Source organism: Apis florea, unplaced genomic scaffold (genome assembly GCF_048593485.1).
Source record: "Apis florea isolate Af1SG1 unplaced genomic scaffold, ASM4859348v1 contig_2748_pilon, whole genome shotgun sequence".
Classification (NCBI taxonomy): Eukaryota; Metazoa; Arthropoda; class Insecta; order Hymenoptera; family Apidae; genus Apis; species Apis florea.
Window position 1 is genome coordinate 11,114 of NW_028256636.1, and position 25,318 is coordinate 36,431.

Consider the following 25,318-nt stretch of genomic DNA (forward strand, 5'->3'; position numbering starts at 1 on the left):
ATTCTTTCGTTATTTATTTTTATTTGTAGCATGTAATTGTAAGTATATATTAAAATATAATTTATGAAATTAAAAAAAATAATATAAATGTTCAATTAATAAAAAAGTTATAAATTTCAATATTTTAGTGATAGATTTTTGGTTTCGAAGTTTCTTAATATGATATGATGATATATAATTTCATAACTTATTAAATTTTTCATTTTTTTTTTTAATGTTTTTTTTTATTATTAAGTCATAAATTTTAAGTAAAATTATTTAATTAACTTATTAGATTCAAGAGTATTATGTATTTTTATTATTTTAAGTATGACATTCCTTCAAATATTTCTTCTATATCGTCTTTTAGTCCAAAAACTGCTAGCGCAATGATTGCTTGGTTGCGATTCCAAAAGTGACGAACCGCGTAGGTTTGAATTGCAATAAATTTTAATTCATCTTCAAGGTATTTCAAATGTTTATGATCATATCCTTTTAAGATTACTATTCTTTGTCTGTTTCCACGTAATTAATTAAATGAATTATATTTAATTTATATTAATTTTTTATATTTTTTATTTTTTAGGATATACCAAATTAAACAAAAAGTGCTATAGTATAATTAAATTAAAAATTATTAAAATTAAGTAATATGTGCCATACCCATTTTTCATCCAAGAATCAATATATTGGCTTTTCACTTGATCAGAATCCAATATATTATGAAGAAACATCAAACTTTTTGCAATCTAAAATTAAATAGGTAAGAATATAATGATATATTAAATATAATTTAATTTAATTAATTAAATATAATTCATCAAAATGTGTTATAAAATTATTATAATTATACGGAAAATGTTTTACACATTCTTCAAAATGCGTCAGATATTTGATATTAAATGATAGAATATATGTTATACTTACATTTGCTGCTGCTGCTCCTCGATTCATATGCAAGTCAGTATTGAGTATAGCATAAAATACATATTGCGTTAAGAACGGTTGACGTCGAATACTGACTTGAGTGTTTTTCTGTTTTTTGTTTATTTGATTACCATTTCTAAAATTAAGTAATATAAAATTTAATTATATATATATTTTTTTTCAATTATTTTTTGTGCTTAAAAATCAATCAATTTCTTTTTATTGTACGTATAAAAATATAATTCAAGAAAAAATTTGAACCTATTAGTTATTTTAGTTATTTTCAATGGATTAACTAAATTTTTATTCATTTTCTTTTTGCAACATCTTCGTTTCTTTTTCTTTTCGTATTTCATTATAAAAGAATTTCTTGAATGTGGAAAATATAAACGAAAAAATATTTACTTCTTTATTTCATCTTTAATTATTGCCATCACCTATTAAAATATATGCATTGTATATATGCAAATAAATAATCGTTAAAGTAAAAATTTTCATGTATAAATACATAGAGTTATTTAAAATTTAAAAGTGAATTTTATATCATGCTTAAAGCAGATAATATTATCTCAAATATATGTTATTTAGTTAGTATAAAATTATTTATAGCGAAGAATATAATTTACATATTTAAGTACAATCTTATAGTTTTTTTAATATAAATATTTATAATTTTAGTAAAATAATCGTTTTTTAGAAATTATATTCCTTATATTTTTAATAAAAACATGTAGAATACACGTACATACATATATCAAATTTGGATAAATATTTTGTAGTTATCGGTTGATCAAAATAGTGCAGAAAACTGTTTCATCACCTGCTGCACACTAATTTATTTCTTTCACATTTAAATACATTTCATTTTAACTTATGGGTAAAAAATTCAGTTTTGTACTAATTTATCTATGATATTTATCTATGACGTAGTTAATTATCAAAGAGAGGTTATTTGAAAAAATTTTATCATCTGTTATCGACTTAACTGAACATATATTTATATATTGAACTCTCGCAAACAGAATAAATCGACATTTTGAATAACCGGCAATTTCAGGGTAGCAGTGTAGTGTTTGGTATACTTAGGTTAGAATAGCTATTTTCATAATTAAAAATATTCGTGATAAATCTGAATGTCATGTGATTAGTACGACATTTTTCGATGTTAATAGTGATTAATATTCGAATGAAAGTTTATTGATCTAAAATATATTTTTCGTGGTGATACAGTATATGTCCAAGGTTGTCAAAATATCTACCAACTGTTCTTCTGTCAAATGATTTTTATACGACTTTGATAAAAAAAGATAAATAACTTAAATTGCAACAATATTAACGATATTTCATGCATTGAAAATGGCCGCGAGTGAACCAGGTGTATCATTACTTTCTAGAGAAGATAATAAGTGGAGAAAAGATTTAATTTTTCAATTACAAGAAAGGAACAAGAGACAAACATATTGTTTTGCAGATCTTATTAGTTTACGTAAGATTTTTTTTCTTATTGTTACTAATATAATTAATTCTATTAATTTAAGTGATATAATAATAAGTTATTATTATTATTTATATTTTAACCTTATGTTCTAATATGTTTATAATATAAGTTGAAATATAAATAAGTTATTTTATGAAGAGGAATGCTTAACGTTATTTTATATTTATAGATAATAGATTGTTTGAAAGTGCAAATACATTACGTGGAGAAAATATTCAGCTAACTATAGCAAATGAAACTCTCCGTCGTGAAGCAGCAAGTGGGACTCCTGGTTTAAGTGTAAATGCTGATCTTGAAGCTCGCCTTCTAAAGCAAGCAGAAGAATTAGCAACATTACATAAAAGAAAAGGAGAACATACACAACAAATAGTAGATCTCAATAATAAATTACAAGAAATGATGAAAGAACTTCAAGTCAAGGAAACAAGGTATATATTTTTTACACCATTATTATAGAATTGAATATTTTTTTTAATCTATTAGAAATAAATTATGTTTAATAAATTTACAGTCTTGCAGAAAGTATAGAGCTTAATACAAATTTACGTTTAGAAATATCTAAATGCCTTAACAAAGAGAAAGAATTGGAAAGCATTAATCAAATGTTAAAAGATGAGCATCAAGCTTTGCAACTTGCTTTTGCATCTTTAGAAGAAAAGCTTAGAAAAACACAGGTATTTATTGCAATAATATATATATATTACTATAATATTACTATATAGTTTGATAATGCAATAAATTATGCATTTTGTATTTATTATAATATATATTTATAAATTTATAAATATTAATATATACCTTTCTAATATTTAATAGGAAGAAAATCGTCAATTAATAGAACGTTTGATTAAATATAAAACTCGAGATGCAGAAAAAGTGAATGAAGAAAATGACAACTTTTTGAAGTGAGTACAGTAATTATTTTTATTTTATTAGCTTTTTGTTCATATTAATTATTCTTTTTTCATTTATTAATTTCTTATTGTTAAAAAAAATATCTTATATAAAGATTTATATTTATTTTCTTATTTTTTTTAATATTATTAAATAGAGAAAATGGTATTTATTTAAATGTAATATAATTGTAATATATATTGCTGTAAATAGCTTCTATTAGTTATATTTTTCTTCTTAAAAATGAATTTCTTTTCTTTGTGCTTTCATGCAAAAGTAGTATCTTGCCAAGTTTCTATTTTATTCTTTATCTTTTGTTTCTATGTATTCTTTGTAAATTAGGTTTTTTTTTCTGTCTTAATGCTTTATTTTATCTTATAATTTTTTATTGATATTTTAATTTATTTTCACATGCTTGATTAATTTTTAAAATTTTTGTGCATTTGAGTAATTTTCATTCCATTTTAAATATTTCATAATATGTTTTTTAATATTATGTGATACAAATTATATTATAAAAAAACTAAATTAGTTAAAATATGTTTGTTATGTTATGTTTGTTATGTTTGTTTTGTTATATTTTCATCCTTAAAAACAAAATTCTTGTCATACAGAGAAATATAAATTAATTGAATTTGTATCAAAAATCATTTGTAGTTTCGTTACATTTATTTTATTGTGTTTTAAGATTTATTCTTATATTTTTTTAATAATAGTTGTAATACATCTGTATCGATCGCAGATCACTAGCTATGCTTCTATACCATCTGTCGGCAAAAAACTCTCACAATTATCATAAATTACATAAAATAATAATTTCAAAGCTTTTATAGCAAATAATCGCAATTAATTACAATTTAATATTAATTTTTGCATAATTTTTACATTTTTACAATTAATATATCAACGAAAATATGAAAATAATTCTTTTATATTTTATTTTTATTTATATGTATAAATAAATTTGTTTTTATTATAGTTAACATAATAATAATAATAAATTTAAGATTTAATTATAATATATGCATATATTGATTGATATTAGTATTAGTAACAAATTTATATTAAATATATAATACATTGTGATTACACTGAAAAAAAAGTAATAATAATAATAATAATTTAAATAGATAATTTTTTTTTTCTTAGTAATTATGCTTGATAGCCTATATTTTACAAATGCTACATGCACGAAATTTTAAATATTAATTTCGTTTCGCATGATAATATTGTATACTAATTTAAGAATATTTTGTTATTGAATAATATTTAACAATTTGATAATTCATATTTCATTATCATGCACATATCTCTTTAATATATTATCATTTTTCAAGAGTGCACATATATTTATTTTTACTAAAAATTTCGTTTTTATACATCCTATAATGTTATTTGTTAGATATAAGAGAATTTTTTTTAATGAAATTAAAATTATACAAAATTATAAATACTATAAAATTCATATTATCGTGAAGGATTTAAAAAAGAGATTAAAAAAACAGACAAAATTATATATATTAATATAATTTTTTTTAATATTTAAGATTAATTTTTAAAATTTAATATATCGCAATTTTTATAATTTGCGATTGTTAAATTTCTTTATTTTAAGAACAAAAATCTTATCAAACTATATATTGCAGTTGAAAAAATTATTTATAATTTTAATTATATATATAAAATTAATTATATTTTATATTTATATATAATATGCGTAAATTATTTTATACTTTATCAGTATAATTTTTTTCAATATAGTGTTCTGTGTTTTTTCATTTATCATAATAAATGATAATTCAAGATTTTTTAAAATTACGGGAAGTTATTGAAAATAATATTTAAGTTAAGTATAAAGAATTACAAATCATTTTCATTTATTGAAATTATATGCAAAATATTGAGCTTTTCGCAGAACAAGATGTCATCATCATCGTAGCACTTTACATTAGCACTTCACAATGCTTGACATTTTATTTTCAGTGAGAGTTTTTCCAGTCCGACAGCCTTTTTGATGCATACCATATCAAAATTTGGGTAAGTTTGTGCAAGTGACGTGACAGAAATTATGCTTACCGCTCAACTACAGCTTTGGGTCATTTGTTAAAGGAAGCTGATCCTACTATATGATCTTATCCTTCGTTCTGTTTGTGCTTTTGTGTCCATGAGTATTAAAAATAATGTATTATCATATAACGAATTAATATAAGAAAGTAAAGCAAATGAGTGAATTTAAAAATAATAAAAAAAAGATTAAATGATAATTGCTTAAAAATGTTTACTTTACGGACCAAATAAGTAAACATAATGATTATAAATATAATTGAACTAATGTGAACAGATAAGATATAATAAATGTTTAGAATAATAACTAATAAAAAAGAATAACATCATCGAAACACTGATATTACTAATTGTTTTGTTTTGTGCATGAAACATAACAATGTGATGATCAAAGAGAAAGGGCATTCCGATATTTTTGGGTATTTATATACAGCATATTGTTCTCTCTGATGGTTATTTGATTTTTATCAAATTGTGGATATGTTTATGTGATATTTTTCAGAAAAAGGCAAGCAAAGGTTCAAAAAGAATTAGAAGATGCTGCACGTGACACACGACCAGTTAGTCCCGATAGATCGAGTTTAAAAGAAGGAATCGCTGGTCTTCCTACTGCGGTACCAACGAAAGTATCCGTCACGTTTGTACGTTGACAAAACTTTAATTTATAAAATAATTTATATTACGCTATATTACTGTGGAAATTTTAGTACAAAATGTTTATTAATTCGTTGTAACACGAAAATGCATGTTTTGTATGACGAAATAAGAAATTGTTGAATGCAATCTCGACGCTTGATATTTGGAAATTTGTATCACGAACAATTACACGAACATTTTATTTCTCACTTCAGCATTAATATTAATTTCATGCAATGATTTAAAATATCCGATTTTTAACGATCTTCGAATATCAAATAGAATTAGATCTATGTGATATGTCAAAAGTTACTTTAATACGTACTAATTATAAATTGAATATTTACAAAAGTACTTTTAAAAGATATATAACGAAATATATATATTTTTTATTAAAAGGAAAAGTTATTTGTATTACTTTAGATGTATTAAATTTATTTTTTGAAAGATTTAAAATTCATTTAAGAAGATTATTTTTTTATTTTAACGATTAGTTAAATTAATATTATAAATTTTATTAATAGAATATTGATATATAGACATGCATATGCAACATTCGTTTTCGTTTAATGTAATATATTCACATATCTTATATAGTATCAATTTCTCCACATATTATGTATCTAGAGATCAACGAAGAATAAATATACTATTTTTAATACTTTTTATAAGTATAGACATAAATATTTTCAAGATGAAGTGTCAAATTAACTGTAAAAGAGTTTATTTTTCAAGTGTAGGAATGATATAGTATGTATTTATATAAATCTTTTACACAAATAAGTGTAAGTTTTCTCTATACATAGTGTAATTTTATAGAAAGAATATAATTCGTTAAACTAATTAGGTATCAGATAATATCGTTTGGTTTAAGTTAGTTCGTTGTGTTTATAACAATAAATTATTTTATGAGAATATATATTTATATATATACATAATATATATAATCGTTGAATACTATATTATTACTATTTATAGTTCTTGTATTTCTTATTTATGCATGTTATGTTACTAGAATATTAATGTTATTGTACTATTATTTACTATAGCGATATTTACAATCACGTAAAGTCTATTCTTCATTATATTCTAATTGAGTACATACATATGTAAGAAAAACGTATTATTTATAGTATATCAAGTTAAATATAGTAATACAATATCACGTTATTTAAGTTAAGTATATTTCTTCTGTGTTTACAAATATGTCAATAGATTAGAATAATAGATATTAAATGGTGGAAAATATTATTATATTGTTTAAAACGGGATAATTATATGGATATTAAAAATATTTTGTATAGATATGTACCATGTACCTATATGCTCTAATTTAATACCATTTATATTACGATTTTAAATGAGGCCTTGTAGTGTATAACGCAAGTGACAGTATATTAATATAAATTTATTCTAATAAAAATCATATGAATTTTTAAACCATTTCGCATTCAGTTTTAGCTTAGTATAATTTATCTATTGCACATAGCATCGAAATTTAATGTCCTGTATTTAGCAACATATTTACAGCATTAAACCACTTTACGTCGAATATCATAATCATGCACAATATAGAATGCGCGTTTTATGCATGAAAATTGCAAAGTATATATAAATTCATTTCAATATTCAAAATATCACATAATATCAATATGATTACTTTTCATATTACAGCATTTATGATATATTCTATTTATTTCATATATTTTCTATTAATATTTTATATAATTTTTATTAAATTTAATTTTTGAAGCTTTTAATAAGAGTAGCATATAGTACAGATGTTAAAATTTTTTTTGATAAAAATCAACGTTAATTCTTTTAATTTTGAAATATTTTTTTCTAATTTTCAAATTATATTTTATGTTTAGTAATCAATTATTTTCCTGTGTCACAAAATTTAATACGTAAATTTAAAAAAAACTTTTTTTTTTTTTATTTTAAAATTTTCAATATAAAAACTTCAAGAGATTTCTATCAAGCTATTCGATCACTTCGTTATAATTCGAACGGACAATATAATTTTACTTCGATACTCTTGTTATATTAATTACTGCCTCATGCATGCCATAAACTTTTCAAAATTTATACGTCAAGTGTTTAATAACCCTTGCAGACTGCACACGACGGAGAAGTTTATGCCGTAAAATGGTCTCCCGTCGAGAGGATGCTTGCCACCGGTGGTGCTGACAGGAAGGTGAAGCTTTGGAATATCTCAAAAGGTGATTAAACGAAACAAAATCGTATTATTATCGAAAACGTTTTCGCCTACGATTTAAATATTCGTCACGAATCTCGTGCGATACATATACGAGTGATTAATCAAAATAAACGATTCCTCGAACGGTCTCTGATATTACGCGCAAATATTACGCGCAAGCATCGAGATCCCCATGTGTATAATCTATTTACCGGTCTTGCCATTATTCAAATTTGTAACCAGCTCCGATACATCGTGTAAATTATTACACCACTCTCGTTTCAGTCACACAGGGTCTCACAGGAGTTTATTCGTTCAATGTCATAAGAGTTCAAGGATTAAACGTATAACGTTGAATAGCAGAAATATTTTATCGCATCGAAGCTAACGTGAAATTTAAAATTTAAATAATTGATTGTATAACGCGTGATCTATTATGCACTACTTAAAGTTAATCCAATATCAAATACAAAATTTTCTTAGTTGAACGAAACTACGTAGGCCAATCAAGCGATACACAGTTACTTTAAAATTTCATTAAAACTTGCTATAATGGAGCAATTAAAACTTTGTTACCATCTTTTGTTCATGAATACGTGCTTCGAAGACTTCCTTTTCGTGAAGATCGTGAAAAGGAAACTGGAGGGATATATCGAATAGTCTGCTATGAGCTATTACGATAAGCAATTTCATTAGGGAATTGAAATTCATTTTATAGAAAATTTTGTCAAATTTTATTTTTACTTTATTACTAGATTTATCGATTTATTACTAGGCTTATGCTTTTTTATCTTCTGAATGAAACAAGATGTATTAAGATCATTCGACCTAGGACGTTAGAAGAATAGGGAGATGAATAGGGGAATAGAAAAATGATGCGTCAGATAAAATATATCGCGATATGCTCTTGAAGACCTCTTTTCTTTCTGGTGAATGAAGTATGTTAACGAATCAACAGGTTTCTTGCAATGTATACAGCCGACTAACACCGAGAAATTTATTAAAGTTCCGTCTGCTACGTTTTCCTTGCTATAGCCGAATGACCCACACATGCTTTATGATGCTTGAATATAATCCTTGAGCTATGTTGCAAATTGGATGAAACATTTATCTTTATTATTCAGATTATATCCGTACTTAACTCGTCTCATTCATGGATTTTCTCTCGTCTTCGATCTTTCTCGACATTTTTAAACGTTATTAAACGTCATTTTTAATCGTTTCGTGATCTTAACTATCTCTTTTTTTAAACGATTGTCATATTTTTGCATCGTAATCTAAACTAAATTAATATAAATACGTAATTTAGTTGATTTTATAATGTAGTTTAAAAGAAATTAATTGCAAAATGGAGATTATTTTAAGAATAGTAGAAAAAGGAATATAAATGATATAGATAAAGTGAATAAGTAATTAGATTGATTATTTTTTACTAAGAAATTTAAATTTATTATGTTTCAGGTGCTTCAGAGAGCAAAGGTATTCTCGTTGGTAGCAATGCTGGAGTGATGTGCGTCGATTTCGATTCTACAGGAACATTGATTCTTGGAGCATCGAATGACTATGCCAGCCGAGTATGGACTGTCAGTGACTTCCGATTAAAGGTAAGTGGAAAACTTACTTTGCACGTAGTTGATCTTGCAAGAAAGTAGATTGCCGTATAAAACTAATGGAATATAAAACAGAAGGATTTCTTTATTCAATTATTTTTTTTAGCTATCGAATTAGAATCATAAAATTATATATCTACAATGTTGCGATTAAATTGAAAAAATACAAACAAAAAAAAAATATATATATTTTATTTTTACTCACATTAATTCTTATTTCGTCGATGAATATTTTATTACATGTATTAGAAATTTTTGTTGTTAAAAAAAAATATAATTAAAATATAATATATTATTAATCAATAAATTTATTCAATTTATTTGAAGTTTGATTTATTTGAAGTCTTATCAATTTCATTAAAGAAATAAAAAATATTGAGAATTTAATATGATTCTAATTCGATGTATCATAAACCATTGTTCGTACGTTAATATCGAATATCATTTCTTTGAATTTAAATATTAATTAATTCCAGCATATTCGTGTCCATGAATATAGAGAGTACGATGTTCCATTCGAAGAAATCTAAAATCATTACATTAACAATGGTATCGTTATCACGTTATATCGTATAACACTAAGGTTTAGAACGGAACGACAGTATATCAATAATATATATTTATCGTCGTACACGTATCACGCTAAAAATCGAGGGGAGATAAAAAAAAAAAAGGTGATATTCGAAAGCAGCAAGAAAGCGTAATAATGAGAATCAGTCTATGAAAATATGATTAGCTTCGTGTCCTAAAAAGTGCATAAAGAGACGTCTAGGAGATTGTCCATTAAATTACAGGGTTATTCCAAGATGAGGAGACGGTCTGGCTAGTGAATCTGCCAGAAATGAAGCACTAGAATATGAAATTTATCACCTGTTATCGTCACCCTTCCCAAATGACCTATTACGCTATAGTCCACGTAAATCTGGTGGCGGGAATCATAAAGTTAATGACGATTCGCAAAAAGCATTTCGACAAAATTGTTCCATGAAATCATTCGAGGATCTTCAATTGTCATTCTAGTCGCGTTGGAATACCTTCTTGGCGAATACCTTCCATAATCTTTCACGAGAGAATAATATTGTCCCCTCTCGTCCACGATGTCGATATTCCCTCATCTAAAGTTTGTCCTAGTTTTGTTCGACGTCAATTCTTTATATTGGGAAGGAACTGTAAGTTTCGCGGTTATCTTCTTCGTGATACTGTCTTCTTTTCTGCTCTTTGAGACCTCTCTCGTGAGATCTCGTTGAAAGGGGAAAAAAGTCATCAGTAGAATGATCTTTTTTTCTCACACGTACGGAATACGTTTCTTCTATTCGGATGAAAGATTGCGTGGTATGTGGTTTTTATTTGAATATCAATTGCGTTCAATCTCGAGCACTGATTGTATTGTAGCAGTTATATTTTATTATTTTGATCATATCGCCAATATTTATATAGATGATGTATTGTGGTATAGAATAGCTTCTGATAACTGTTTGAAGTTTATAAGATGGTTTTAAGCAGAGGGGAAAAAATTATTGTTAGTATTGTCTTCTTTACCTTTTTGCATTCCGTGTATAAATGTAATAATCTCTCTTTAAATTTTAATTCAATTAATTAGGATTTTCAATCGATTATTATCATTCGACGACTATTACATTCTTCTAATTAAAATACAAGTTTTGTTAAAATAATAAGAAAAAGTCGATCAAAATTGATTTAGGAATCGTTTAAATTAAACGAAAATTAGAACGAAATTAAACTAAGTATTCCAGTGCATAGAATTTAGCTAACGATCCAACACAAAATTCGCAATCGATACGAGATACTTACTCATCACCAACATGTTACGCGTGTAACAAACCACACGAGTGTATCCGAGCAAAGTTAGATTGGGCGATAACGTGACTTTACAATTCCATGACATACTTGATACCGCGTTTCTAAGTTGCATTGTAAGGTTTCAGGTTGCTTGCTATGCGGTAATATCGCCGTTTATAGCATGGCCGTTGCCAATGGAATACAATGTGTAATATATCCGTATGAAGGACGGTCGGTGTATTGTTCGCGTATCGTTGGACATGTTAAATGTGATTATTCGTCGCCCTCGGATCGTGACTGTTATATACGGGTATTTCATCCTCCCAGACCTCTTTCTCTCGTTTCTCTTCCCTTCGAACCTTCTACTTCTTCCTCTTTCTTTCTTCTTCGTCTTCTTCTTTTTTTTTCAACGGAGCATTTTTTTCCCTCCATCTTGTTCTCGAAACAAGTCGCGTTGAGAATCCACTCAGAGGCGGCAGTTTCATTCTAAAGATTGGCGGCCAATGGTGCGTAAACTTACGAGAAAACACGCGAACTCTTGAAGGATTCGAGGCGTAGCCGGCCACTCTCGGTTATTCACGATGAAAGGTGCGAGAACTTGGCCGCACCCGATGTTTATTCGCCTTTGCTCCTCGTCTCGCCAATCTACAATGTTTCTCGCGCACAGTTTATCCCCCTGCACAGGAACTCTTGATTAATTTCTTTACGCGGCGAGCCAGTTTCTTCTTGTCCCCCGTGCATCCGCTCGAGGATGCTCCTCCAGTTCCTCGCGTCTAATATGTAAGCGGTTACCGTCCCCACGTTCGTGAATTATAACCCCTTTTATTCGATACCTTCTTATTATGGTGACGACCGAGGAAATACGAATAACATTTTCCTCCCTTCGATTATTCAAAGTCCTTCCGCAGCGGAAAAGCTGGCGCAATTACTGGAATTTCAATATTTTCACTGGAAACGAATCGTTCGCCCCGTAGAACGCGGAATCGTTCGCGGATAGATTTTATTCGAGCTGGTATAATAGATGCGATGGAATTCATGAATAAAGTTTTTCCCTTAATCATAGAAGTACCTTTACCTCTCTCTGCTTTTTTTCTCCGCTCGTATTTTTTTTTTTTTAACAAAGGAGAGAGAGAGAGAGAGAGAGAGAGAGAGAGAGAGAGAGAGAGAGAGAGAGAGAGAGAGATAAAGGAAAAGAGTTTCTTACAGATGTGGTAGAATTGAAAGCCATGGGTTATCATCCATTTCCTTCTTCCCTCTCTATTCCACGATTCTTCATGGCGATTTCGACGGGTCTCTTTTTTCGCCCGGTGACCTCGCTTCTTAAATTTTATATTTCTCGGTAGGACCCTTGTTTGTCACCCTCCCTGGCAGGGAAACGATGCGTTAAACGAATATCGATGGTATTGGAGGGTACCTGGCCAGAGCGATAATGGACTCAATTTCGCGGCAGTAGGGCGCCAGTCGTTTGGATTTCTCACGTCCCGGCACAATATCGATTCCCTTCGTGAAGCCCTCAGTGATTTCCTCCTCGTTCACCATTGTGAAATTGCACGTACCTTTTTACATTCTTCTCCGATAGTTGGTGCAAGCTTTCGTATTCTTTTTTTCTTTTTTTTTTTTCGTTCACGGTTATCCTCTTTGTTCTCGATTGTATAAACAACGATGACAGGAATATCTTTTAATCGTGATTAAGCGTGAAAGTAGATATTTGTACTTAAATCGTGCTTGAGCGATATTAAAGGAAATACGAATGGAATACGTTCTCGCGTATCTCTTAAGAATCGAACTTTCGAATGAACAAAAGTGTTAATCGTGTTTCTTTCGTAATTTTAGAAATGCAAGACAAGAATAATAAATATGAAAATTCTTTAGATTGTATCCAGAATGTTTCAGAAGTAGGTAATTATATTTTAATGTCGTATTCTACTTTTCCTAAAATTGTGAGACTCCATTCGAGAATAAATTATCCGAGAGAAATTATCCAAATTATGAGAAATAATTCTTGAACTCGCGATTCTTTTACTTTTGATGAGATATTCTAAAAATGGAGAAAAGCTTTTTTTTTCTTTCGAAAGCTCTTCTTTCTTAAAATATAAATACTTTTTACTTGTGATAAAATATCTTAAGAATACTTAAGATTTATTTAAAGGAATTGTTGAAAATTATTTTTTCTCCTAATCAAAAAAAGAAAATATTGTAGGTATATGCACCATTACATTTTTTATCGACTTTTTATCTGCAGGCACATAAAATGCGATGATATAATTACAATCCGCGTGATATTTCTCGTAACAATGAATCCTCTTAAATCACTCTTAATTGCCCAAGATGTATTATTATAGTGGGTTATATCCCATTTTTGGTCTTATATTGGTACGTAAAATACGTGCTTAACAAGAATCGAAAAAATTACTCGTCTCTTAGACTTCCGTGATTAGTTGATGATGCTTGAATCGTTGATTACTACTTTCTATCTCGTTATTCTTTTTGACTGGAATAACTGATCGTTGAAAACCTCTGATTTTCGATATAAAATAATGTATTCTTATACAAGATGAAGTCAGGGTGTTATTCACATAAAATATCATTGGTATATTTTTAGACACACGAGAAAGAAGCAGTCATTTTAGAGGTTTTATAGCATCAAGAGAATTACAATGTGCCATTAACGAATTTTTTTCGGCAAATTCAAAGACGTTATCTGCATTTTCTTAAATAACATGTGCCATTATCTTTTTACTCTTCTGTCAATGTGAAGTGGCTGGTACGTATTTAGAAAATTTCAGTAAATTATAGTGGAGGATCATTAGATATCAAAAAAAAAAAAAAAGGGTAATATACTGATCTTTATATTGGAAGACATGCTAAAAGTAATGTTCATCTCCGCCAATGCTATGTTATATCGAGGAACATGATGGACTGATCATAGTACTGCTCCAATGATTTGCTATTCGATATTTTTTGATGTGATGAGTTTATAATTACTTTGAATATACGTAATGATACAAAGGATTATTATCTCATCTCTCTTTTTGAGGTTTAATGATCTGACATTGTATCTTTGTGAGTCCATCTAACTCTAGTTATTATAGGAGGAACAGGTATGATGTAATAATCAAATAAAAATGAAGATGATCTCGAAATGACTTTGATAAATATATGATAAAATTTGATGAGATAGTAGGATATATATCATTATATAAGAAGTGATATAAAATTCGTATTTAGAAAAAAATTGATATTTTGCTTTGCTCGAGTTAAGTACATAAAGTATATTATATTTCAAATTATAATTAACAATTATCTAATAATTTCTCTTTGATTGATCACACATTCTCTTTGATATCATCATAAGATATTAACTTTATATCCATGTAGATTTATATTTGTATGTCGTGTATTTAGAACAAAAGAAAAGTTTGATTAATAAAACATGATTAGGTTAGCAATATTAAATAATATTGTGTATTGAAATACTGAAAATTCCATTGCGTTTTTACATAACAAAAAATAATTATCATGAGTAATTTGAGAAGAAGAGATAAAAATTAGAAAAGTATTCGTATCGAAGGAAAAAAAAATAATAGAAAAAGAGTATTAAAAAAAAAAAAAAAAATGGATAAACCGGTTCGACTGAAGCTGAAACGTTAATTCAGGAAACAGAAACGAAGGTGCTCTCAGGCGTCATCCAGTAATTTCAGGGTAACACGGTGGGCAGTGGGTACCATAGTAGTCCCCTTCGTTCAAAGGCATTACTTTCAAACCCTGCTCAGTAATTACCTTGCGAAATTACCGCATTTACATCCCTAATAGAAATAGGTGGATATAGGTAGGAATGTCAGGTACGCTGCGGGAATATCACGAGGAGGAAAGGAAAAGGAAAGAAAAAAAAAAAAATGAAAGAAACAGGGAATTAATCTAAATACAGAGTTTGCTTGTGTCCTTGCGTCGTATATCGTGGACACAAAATCGTTCCTCATTGTTTCCTCCCTCGCATTTTTATTTCCCTTGCTCATCGACGGGGATGTAAGGAACGGGTTGACTATCAGTTTTATCGAATTAAGTGTGGATCGCATGTAATACCTATTAAATCCCAGCGGTGCACGAGGAGAATATGGCGAGACGCTATCCCCTTTTTATCGATTTATTTCTAATTCTCTATCGAGAATTTCTAACAGAATTATCGTTTGATTTCTATTCAACAATTTCATTTATGAGAATCTAGTAAAATGTTCGATAGTATTTGCATAATTAAGACCTTCCCCTCATATATTATATTATTTTTCCTTTGTAACTTTGTGCGTTACATTATTTTTGCTTTTCATTTTTCTCTTTTTTTTTTTTTTTTTTTTTTTTTTTATACTTTTTTCTTTGTTCCTTTATTTAGAGGATGACATCAGATTTAGTTCACGCAAGACGAAACGCGAGTATGTTTTGGATTATATTCAACACAGCTCGTAAAATTTTAGAACATCGTACATGTTTTTAACGAGGAAGAGATTTAAATTTTACATATTAAATTTTTGTTCTAATTAACGTAAATTTTTGTCAAATTTTTTTATAATATCTCGTTAAATATTTAGTTGTTTTTAATTTTCTTTTTTTTTTTTTTTGTCAAATAATATGCTTCAAGATTTTCCTCGTTTTATGTCTTTTAAAAATTTTGATAATTTGATACGTAATTTTTGATGTTTCAAAATGTAATAAATATATGTTTTTTGTTGTACGTTTATTGCAAATATTTTCTTTCATTATTTCTTTTAGTTGCGCTACTTTCGTTTGGTCGCATCGCAGGAATTTTTCTATTAGAATTATTTTTCTTATAAGATTTCTTCGTATACTAGATAATTTGTACGTGGCTGAATTTTTTAGTGACAGTAAATTATAGTACATTTCGATATTATTATCGAAATTGTTTTATTTCTCGGATATTATTGGAAAATTCATAATGTACTTTTTTCAATTTTTGTGTAGGAAAAAAATATGCATACATAAATCTTTAATTATTCAAATATTCAAATTTCAAGAACGAATTTCTATTCAAAATTTATAATACATGTAACAGATATCTATAATTATTTCTTTAAGTTTTAATCAACGAATTGAATTAACTGTGCACGCGATCATCAATTGAAGAGAACTATTTAATAATTGCACATAATGGTAAAGAAATTATACGATATAACACCAGTTGATGACATAAATTATAGACATTAAATAAATTTCAGGATATTATAGGCATAAATAAATTTCTTCCATAAATGTAAATTTCTACATAAATTTATTTTATGATTATATCATATATTTAACAAAATTATATTTAACAAAATTATAAAGTCAAATCAATCTCTTCAATTGAAAATGTATAAAAAATTCCACAATTTGTTTTTACTTATTAAAATCAAAAAACAAATCATAAAAAATTTATTTGTTTATTATATTTGTTTCAAAAAATTAAACTACAAGTAAGCATCAATTTTATATTTTTTAAAATATATATATATATATAAAGTACCATCAATAATTTTGTTAAAAATTGTACACAATTAAATTTGTATTTGTCAATGTTTCTTCAGAGAAGTATCTTAAGACTTGCTATCGAAAATAAATATCCAATTCAAGTTTAAGAATCCTTTACGTTTCCGCGAGAATACTTGGAATCGGAAACTTTTGCAGATTCCCTATCCGGGAACGGTGTAAATGTCCTGGCCTTTAGCCAGGGACACGCCTAACGAAATCACCACGTTTGTATCGAACACCACGCGCGGGACAATGAACAACCTGTAGATATTTGGCTAGCTAACTATTATTTCGCTTGTGGGGAGTCCACCCGGGATTTATGGGCGAGGGTGTTAAGTTTCTATAAGAATCATTAGACGGTGAGATACGTTATCGTTTAACAGCTCTTGCTCATTCACCTGAGAGAGAAAAAAATATATATATGCATCTTACCTGTGTAATTCATTCATTCACACATGTGTCCACGTGCACACATAAATACATGTATATTATTGCGTGAAAAGGCAGAAGCTCGCCCGTTCTTTTCACGTCCGTTTCGCCTTTTTTCCCTCTTCTCTGTGTCCTCGGCGCGAAAACGCTTGTATAACCACGACTGCGAAAGTAATTAGTATTTACGCCACTTTGAAAAGCGGCATCAGTGTCTTCCTTTCTTTCATCGTGCACAACATATGTTTCAAAGTATGTTTTAATGCATAGAGGCATGAACTTGGTTGGAAGATTCATTCAAAAATTGCCGGTCAAATAAATAACACTTGTGCGTGTTCGCTTCGAAAATCAGGAGGGGAGGAGATCGGAATCTCGCGCGCACGCGATGATACAACGGAGGCCAAAGTATCCTGTATCAATTAGTCGTTAATTGGAAATTAATGCCCTTCTCCAGTCATGTCTTGAATGAGCGTTAATGGAGAACTGTGAACGCTTGCAATTTGCTCTTCGTGATTACCACTTACGTGTTTTGCGAGGTATGCACGGTTAGAATTTCAAGTGTCGCGCTGCGTGTTAACCGTGACGAGGTTCAACTCTGTTTTCCCTTGTTTGGGATAATGAAATATTAAGTGAGTATATGGATGTGTTTCTTCGGAGTTATGTCGAGTCGAGTTAACTTCAAAGTAGATTAATCGCAATTGAAAAGCTGAGTAGCGAAGTTTGACGTCGTTTGAAATCTTTGCCTTGAAGTTATGATTTGGATGGAATTTTCGTTATTTTTATTTAAAGCGTAAATAATAATTCGCATTTGTCGTAATATATTATTATTTCAATAACAATTTAGTACTTTTAGTATCATTGATTAATTGGTTTAATTAATTTCAAAGAAGTTCCTTTTCCTTCTTCTTCGACAAACAAATCATTAAATAATTTAACGATAGATCAATTGTAAGAACAGAAAAATAACCAAAGAGAATCAAGAGTAGAATATTCTCTTTTTCTTAATCAGATAATGGAACGTTGGCAACGCTGCTCCATAATTACAAACCAAAATATAATTTCATTGAGACGCGCGGACAGAAACTATCTTCTTTATCTTTTATCGAGATCGTTTAACAATTTAATTAGATCTGCCTGGCACTTTGTTAAAGGATCGTTCAACGATCGAACCTTTCTTCGTCGTTTAATTCTATCCATTTCTGTCGGAGCGTGAGCATACAGAAAAGAATTGAAAGAACGGTTGACAGGACGGGGGAGATAGAAAGGAGGACAGAAAAGAAAAAAGACGAGAAGAAAGAAGAAAGAGGAGTTTCTTAGACACGCTCCAATTACGGTGTTCAGGGCTTTAGAAGAGATTATAGATATAGCACAATGACTACCTCTGATCTAAATCGGATTTAGCTTCAATTCAAGTCTCCATTCTTCGAACTGGTACTCGTGTGCTCTGACCACGTACGCGGCGCTCGAGTTGCAAGTTAAAACGTCCCCTGAACCGTGTATGTAGGTCTTCGTTTCCAAGCTGAAAAGCGAAAGGGTGAAATCGGTTGGAAAGCGCACGCTTTTACACTTTTTGACTTTCAGCCACGTCGGCCTCGTCTCTCTCTCTCTCTCTTTAGCTGCGCCACTATGTATTTATTGTATCTATTATTCTCGAATCCGGCACCGCGTATGCGTGCTATTACGCATCGCGTGACAATGTGGAAGTCCTCCTGTTGGCTGCCTCTTTTCCTGCGAAATTATCAGAAAGGAACGAGAAAGAGAGAGACGGAGAGAATAAGAGGTGAACGTTCTTTGACATTTCTCGTTACAACGCCATTGTTTCCCATGCAACGTGACCCTTTTGTTCCCTTCCTCGTGATTGCGGGCGTCTTCTTGATTGGCGTGAGATTAATCGCGAAATAACACACCGTGCGAACATTTTTTCGCATAACGACATTACTTGAGATCCCGCCGAGGAATTGCTTTTTTTCGTCCGGGATAAAATCCAGAATTAAGAAGGAACGTGTGAGCTTTTTCTTTCTAGGAAGTATAACTCTATAAGAAGTTCAGAAATCTTGGGATGTTTATTCGTTGTTTGAATAATTGGGAAAATAAATATTAACCACTCGTGGTCGTGTATCATTAATTTGATTAAAAATGAAATTGCAAATTCAAATTGAATTTCGTGCTTTTTAGAAATATAAGATAGTAAAAGATTTTTGAATGGAAATATATTCATATACGAAATTTGATTTGTTTAGTTTTCGTTTTTTTTTTTTTATATAATAATCGACGTTTAATAAATAATATTCTTAAATATCATTTATTATATTGAAAGTTATTTTTTTTTTTTTGAATTTTTCGAAACCGAATTGGAATGATATTTAAAATTTTGAAATCAATTTTAAAAAATTGGTTTTCGGTTATCAATAACGATATTCAAGTTCTCAATTTTTGTTCGTTTGAAAAAAAAAAATAGCAATTTTATAGAAACAAATAATTTAATTTATCCTTTTTCCAGAAATTCGATCTCTACGTAAGCTACTTTTTTTTTTTTTTTTTTTTTTTTTTATAAAATAAGATATTGCGAAAACAAATTTTTCCCTAGAAATTCATTTGTTCGATCGCTGTATCATTCTCTTTCATAGCGTAACATCCTATATGCGTAATATTTCTATAGGAAATGGTTCGTTTAATTTTTGAGAATCTCGGAAATATATCTATAAAAGTGGAAATATTCGTGGCGAACGAATTTTCACCGATCAGAATATTATCATGCATTATTTGCCGCGCACCATGACTCTCTGATTTTTTTCACATAGGGAAAATTATGCATACCATGCATACGAACAGGGTAATTTCGGCCCGGTCCTCTTCTCATCACGCTTCCACCCCTTCTCGCTCTTTCTATATCTTTCTTCAATTTCTATGGACGATGTTCCACGGATGACACAAAGCCAACGTTCCACGGCACGGTTTAAACGCAAATTGAGCACGAAACTATTTTCGATATCGCATCCTGCTTCGAATCTAATGAACCAGCCACGCTCGTTCGCGGTATCCATCCTGACAGGGTTGCAAAACTCCTTGGAAGGAATTTAATTAATGGGACACGGTTTGTATGATGTTATTCGCAGGCCCCATCCAAAGCTATTCTACTACCTTCCACGGAATCTTTCTCTCAACCCTTGCTCCAAATATGAACCGGATTTAAATTAAAAGTGTCGAGAACTTTTAACCGAAGGGGTGGGAAAGATTCCAATCCGACCAACCTTCTGAATTCTGAGCTAATTAAATCTGGAGCCCGGCTTATTGCTCGTTTTGCTATTGTACTCCGAACAGTTTGATTGCCCCGCGATAATTATGGCCACGGTGATGATAATACCCGATAATTGTTGGCGACTTTTCATTATTGTCGATTGGAATTTTAATTTCTACGGGGATGCAAGATCGATCGAAATATGTTATACGCGCGTTCGAATATTTCAAAAGTTTAATTAATATTTTGAGGATTCGACGTATGAATTGGGATTGAGCGAATTGTTTTGAAAGATCAGATAAGAATAAAATGCGCGAACAAAACTTAATAAAAAATCGTATAATTTATTGCATTTTCTAATTAATCTACGAATAAGTCTTCTGTATTTTTATACAACTACTTACTCATTTTGACAATAAATAGATAACTTTATATTTAGAAAAATCACGTTTTAGAGTTTGAATTAAGGACAAATCTCTCTGTCAAACGTATCAATTACACAATTTTCAAATACAAAGTACAAGTTCTCAGTACTTTGAAATTAATTCACAATTACAAACGCGATTGAATATCTCGCATCACATTTCATAAAGTTTCCAAAACTTTGGTCGAATCTATTCCACGCGACGAAATCTCTCTCTAGGAACTGGGATATTTAATTACCGTTCTTACCAGACCCTCATCGTGCACATATCTGGCGTGTTATTCGCTTAATCCCAAAGCCTTAAGTTAATGAAATTAGTTTATGGATATTTGCCAAAGATAAATGTAAAACCTTCGTTTTCCCTTCCGAATCCTTGATTTCCTCTTTCTCTCGCACAGCTATCGCGTCTCGCCCGTGCCTGTCCTATTCCACTGATTGTCCCCTCGCACCCCACCCTTTATCCCAGACCCGTGATGTTCCCTTGTTGGGTCGTGAGATCGAGAGACGACTATAATGGCACAATGTCAGATAATTTCGCACGCAGTGTTCTAGCCCCATTGTATCCTCAAATAGAGTCTGCGGAAGTCTTATCTACGAACCGCTGATGGTTCAATTAGACGAAACCTAGCTACCAGCTTTATGCTGGTATAAATAAATGTTGATATATTATCAATCGTGATGCAACATGATGTTTTGCGATAAATAAGTAAGAATGATTTTTAGTGTTTAGATAGAAATTGTTGCTTTTGTTGTTGCTACAGAAGTATGGAATCGTATATTTTTTTGTTTCATATTATTTTGATATTATTTTAAAGTAAAATTGTTGTAAAGTTGTTGAGAAAAAGTTATTTTATAAGAAATTGGAATAAGTGAAGAGATGGATATAGGATTATCTTTATTTATAGAGATTTTAGAATTCTTCTCGTTAAATTGATTAATTGATATTAAAAATTAGGAAAATTTAAATAAAAACATATGCAATATTTGATAAAATTCAATCTCAATTAATATCATAGTTTCAATTAAAATATCTATTTCATCATTTATCGTCACTTTTAGCATATTTCTTCTTTCGTATATTCCTTTTGTTTCATATTTCTTCAGAGTCAATTACATCGAAGATAATAATGACAGATTGAATAATGAATGTTTGTTATCAGAATAAATTTATACACGAAAAAATTATTAGCTGTATTTCGTTGATATTCAAATGATTCTTTGGAATCGTCTAAATATACGACATGTTCTTATTCATCTTCTCTTCTTTTATTTCCACGAAATTTGTTACAAGCAAATGATTTACATAACAGATGACGAACACGTAATGCACTTTAGTCATCCTCTCAGTTTACTAACAATTAAAACGTGACAAGTGAAACGCTTTGTATCACGAAGAAGAGATTAATTTTTCAACGAGGTGCAAACACTTGTATTTCATACGGTTGTTTCTTCACAGTTATAACCCCTCAGATGCTTCAGTTTCTTCATTGTTTCTCTTCTTGTTTAGTAGAACGGTTTAAATATTCAACTGTGCAACTCAAGGCAACAAAAGCTTGACTTAAATATATCGAGTCAATTTTGGAGTAAATCTTATTAAGTGCAGCTTAAAAAAATAGGAAAAATTTATTTCCAATTTTCAAGATCACAGAATTCTTTTTCTAATAAAAAATTTTGTTAGATGATGAAATTTATTTTGATTATAAATATAATTGAAAAATTAAGAAAAGAATTTCTATCATCTGCATTCCTGAGAAGCACGATAGCGAATATGTTAATATTATTTTTACTAATTTTCTCATGATATCGTTTCTACAATTTTAAATATTCGTTACTTGCTATACCAAGAATAACCAAATCGAAATTTTGCAACCAAGATCTCTCCTCTCAAAATATGATGATACGATACAAAATTCTTTCGTCGTCTAACAATAATGAAACTTAAAAAAAATTTACTTTTCACATCATATTTATTCTTCCTCTCAAAATATCATCCAATCTCGCGATATCCACAAATCTTACTCTTGATTGTTCCACACACACAACCTATTAACGAAGATCTCCCCGACTATAAAGACGTAACGAGTCGTTAAAAATTGACGTTTCAAATTAGGACTCCCTCTTACGAAAGAGCGAACATACTCGGCTATAAAGGAGGACGTCTGATTACAAGACACAAAGGAATCATTACGGCTAGGAAAGTAGACGTGTCCGTGTCCCTCCGGTCGGTAACCGGTTGACTGGCAAAGGGATCCCCCCCCTCCCCATGCTAGGTCAAAGATTATAATTAAAGACGAATCTTTATTCGGGATAGAGCACAGTTCGGAAGGTCTTCTCGTGGATCGCCGTTGCTATAGTTACGATGAAAGCGGACAGGGAATATCGACCGAGAAACTGCACTAGACAGACGCACTCAATTCGCTCGGTTAAGTTGGAGCAAGTTAAGGAATAAAGAAAAGGGTAGGGGAGGGGGGAAGAGGAGAATCGGGAAAGGGAAGGGGTTGCGATGTTGCGAGGAGGGAATGGCGTTGGGAGAAGGGAGAAAAAGATAATTAGTTGATTCGCTGAAGTATAATTAAGTGGAGATTCCGCGTTGATCTCCGCGGGAATAGCCGCGTTTTCATCCCTCCGCAATCCTCGAAATCAGCTGTAATACCTAGCCTTATCAGAGTTCAAATTAGAGAAGCCAGCTCCCTTCCTCCGCTGAGATTTCGATGACTGTCGCGAACTTTTCGACTTGGATTTGTCGGATTGGAAATTGCGGGAAAGTGGGGGATATAGCGGTGTGTTGTTTTCTTCGAGAAATATGCAAATGATAAATTGCGGGGCCCGGGCATTATGAGGACTTTATGTATTTTCGCGCTGTTGAACACGCGGGGCTTAACACAATTCGTCGTGATGAATGGGTTGAACTCGGTTGAATATTACGCGTTGAAATCACGTTCCCTCGCGAGCGTGTGCGCCAGATGTGATAACTTGTAACTGAATTATCGCGCGAAAGTGAATTCTCTCGCGCGTCGTTCGTCGTGGTTATGATCTTCGAATCTTCCTTTTCTTATCCTCTCCTTTTTTTTTTTTTTTTTTTTTTTTTTACTTTTTGTTTCTTGCGAGGAGTAACTTGTTGGATGTTTTGGAAAGACGAATCCTTAAAATGTGTTGTATAAAGATGTACATTGATATCTTTTTTTTTTTGTTCATTATAAAATTTAATATTTGGAAGTATTCAAAGAAAATCCAAATAGTTGTGATGCATGATGATTAGTTTGATTTTTGTATAAGTAAAATTGTAAAAATTTTCTTTTTGATTTGATTGGCAAGTTGATATTCGTCGAATACGAAAGAAGATAGTTGGTTTATTTTAATATCTCAGAATAAAAAGTAAATTAATAATTTTTGAAAAATCCTTATCGATTTCTATAATTCATATTGTATATTCCATATAATGTTCTGGAAATTATGAATACATTCAACGATGGAAATATCTTTCTGTGAATAGCCTCATCTTAATCGCTTTCATTTATTCAGGAACAATTATTCCCCATGTAATTAATGGCGGTTTGTCGATAGTAATTATCCACTCGGCTTAATAATCATGTACTTGGACATTGCTCACGCATTTCGAAGCGTTTTCTCTCTTCGAGACCTATTTCAAAAGTTTTAGCTACCATTTTTGTTATTTGTAATAAAGTTCGACCCATTTCACTGCGACTACCTACAGCATCGTGACGAGCAATTTATACGTCTCCGCCGGCAATATTTCCAATGATTTTCCTCCGTTAAATCTTCTTGATCGTCTGTTCGCAAAGAATTTTTACGAAGACAGAAGAAACATGTTCATGCTGATTGATTTTCCTTCCCTGACTTGAAGCTTTATATATTTTCGTGTGTAAAGATTTACGACGAACGAATGTTTAATATTGAAATAAACGTGAAGCTTTATACCTCAAAATGTTTTGAATTTGATTGTGTATAATTTTTGAATTTTATACGATAGAAATATGAATGAAACATTTGATTTAAGTAAATAAATTTTTTTGTGTAATTATCGAGAAATTTTCAATAATTTTTTATATTTCGTATATATATATCGAATAGAGAGAAGAAG

The 25,318-nt window shown here is 29.8% G+C and overlaps 2 protein-coding genes across 9 annotated transcripts in view; one reads left to right on the forward strand and one right to left on the reverse strand.

Annotated features, from left to right (window-relative positions):
• Positions 1–270: 270 nt before the first annotated feature.
• Positions 271–1,972, reverse strand: LOC147657808 (uncharacterized). 2 transcript variants are annotated; one of them, XM_086907128.1, is made up of 5 exons: positions 1,656–1,972; positions 1,168–1,343; positions 907–1,042; positions 643–728; positions 271–494 (listed from the first exon to the last, which is right to left on the reverse strand). In XM_086907128.1, the coding sequence occupies exons 2-5, from the start codon at positions 1,260–1,262 to the stop codon at positions 299–301; spliced, it is 513 nt and encodes a 170-aa protein (XP_086763254.1). In that variant the 5' UTR covers positions 1,263–1,343; positions 1,656–1,972; the 3' UTR covers positions 271–298. The 2 variants fall into 2 exon arrangements, with proteins under 2 accessions (XP_086763254.1, XP_086763255.1); XM_086907129.1 differs by having other exon boundaries at positions 1,652–1,972.
• Positions 1,973–2,076: 104 nt separating this feature from the next.
• Positions 2,077–25,318, forward strand: part of LOC100866510 (autophagy-related protein 16) — a 163,767-nt gene continuing 140,525 nt past the window's right edge. For 4 of the 7 annotated variants that reach the window (XM_086907126.1, XM_086907123.1, XM_086907121.1 and 1 more), the window contains exons 1-8: positions 2,077–2,392; positions 2,574–2,832; positions 2,916–3,078; positions 3,221–3,309; positions 5,282–5,335; positions 5,865–6,003; positions 8,115–8,220; positions 9,660–9,802. In XM_086907126.1, coding sequence (XP_086763252.1) covers positions 2,263–2,392; positions 2,574–2,832; positions 2,916–3,078; positions 3,221–3,309; positions 5,282–5,335; positions 5,865–6,003; positions 8,115–8,220; positions 9,660–9,802 — 1,083 coding nt within the window. In that variant the 5' untranslated portion in view covers positions 2,077–2,262. The remainder of the gene's footprint in view (positions 2,393–2,573; positions 2,833–2,915; positions 3,079–3,220; positions 3,310–5,281; positions 5,336–5,864; positions 6,004–8,114; positions 8,221–9,659; positions 9,803–25,318) is intronic. The other 3 variants (XM_086907127.1, XM_086907124.1, XM_086907125.1) reach the window with 1 other exon arrangement.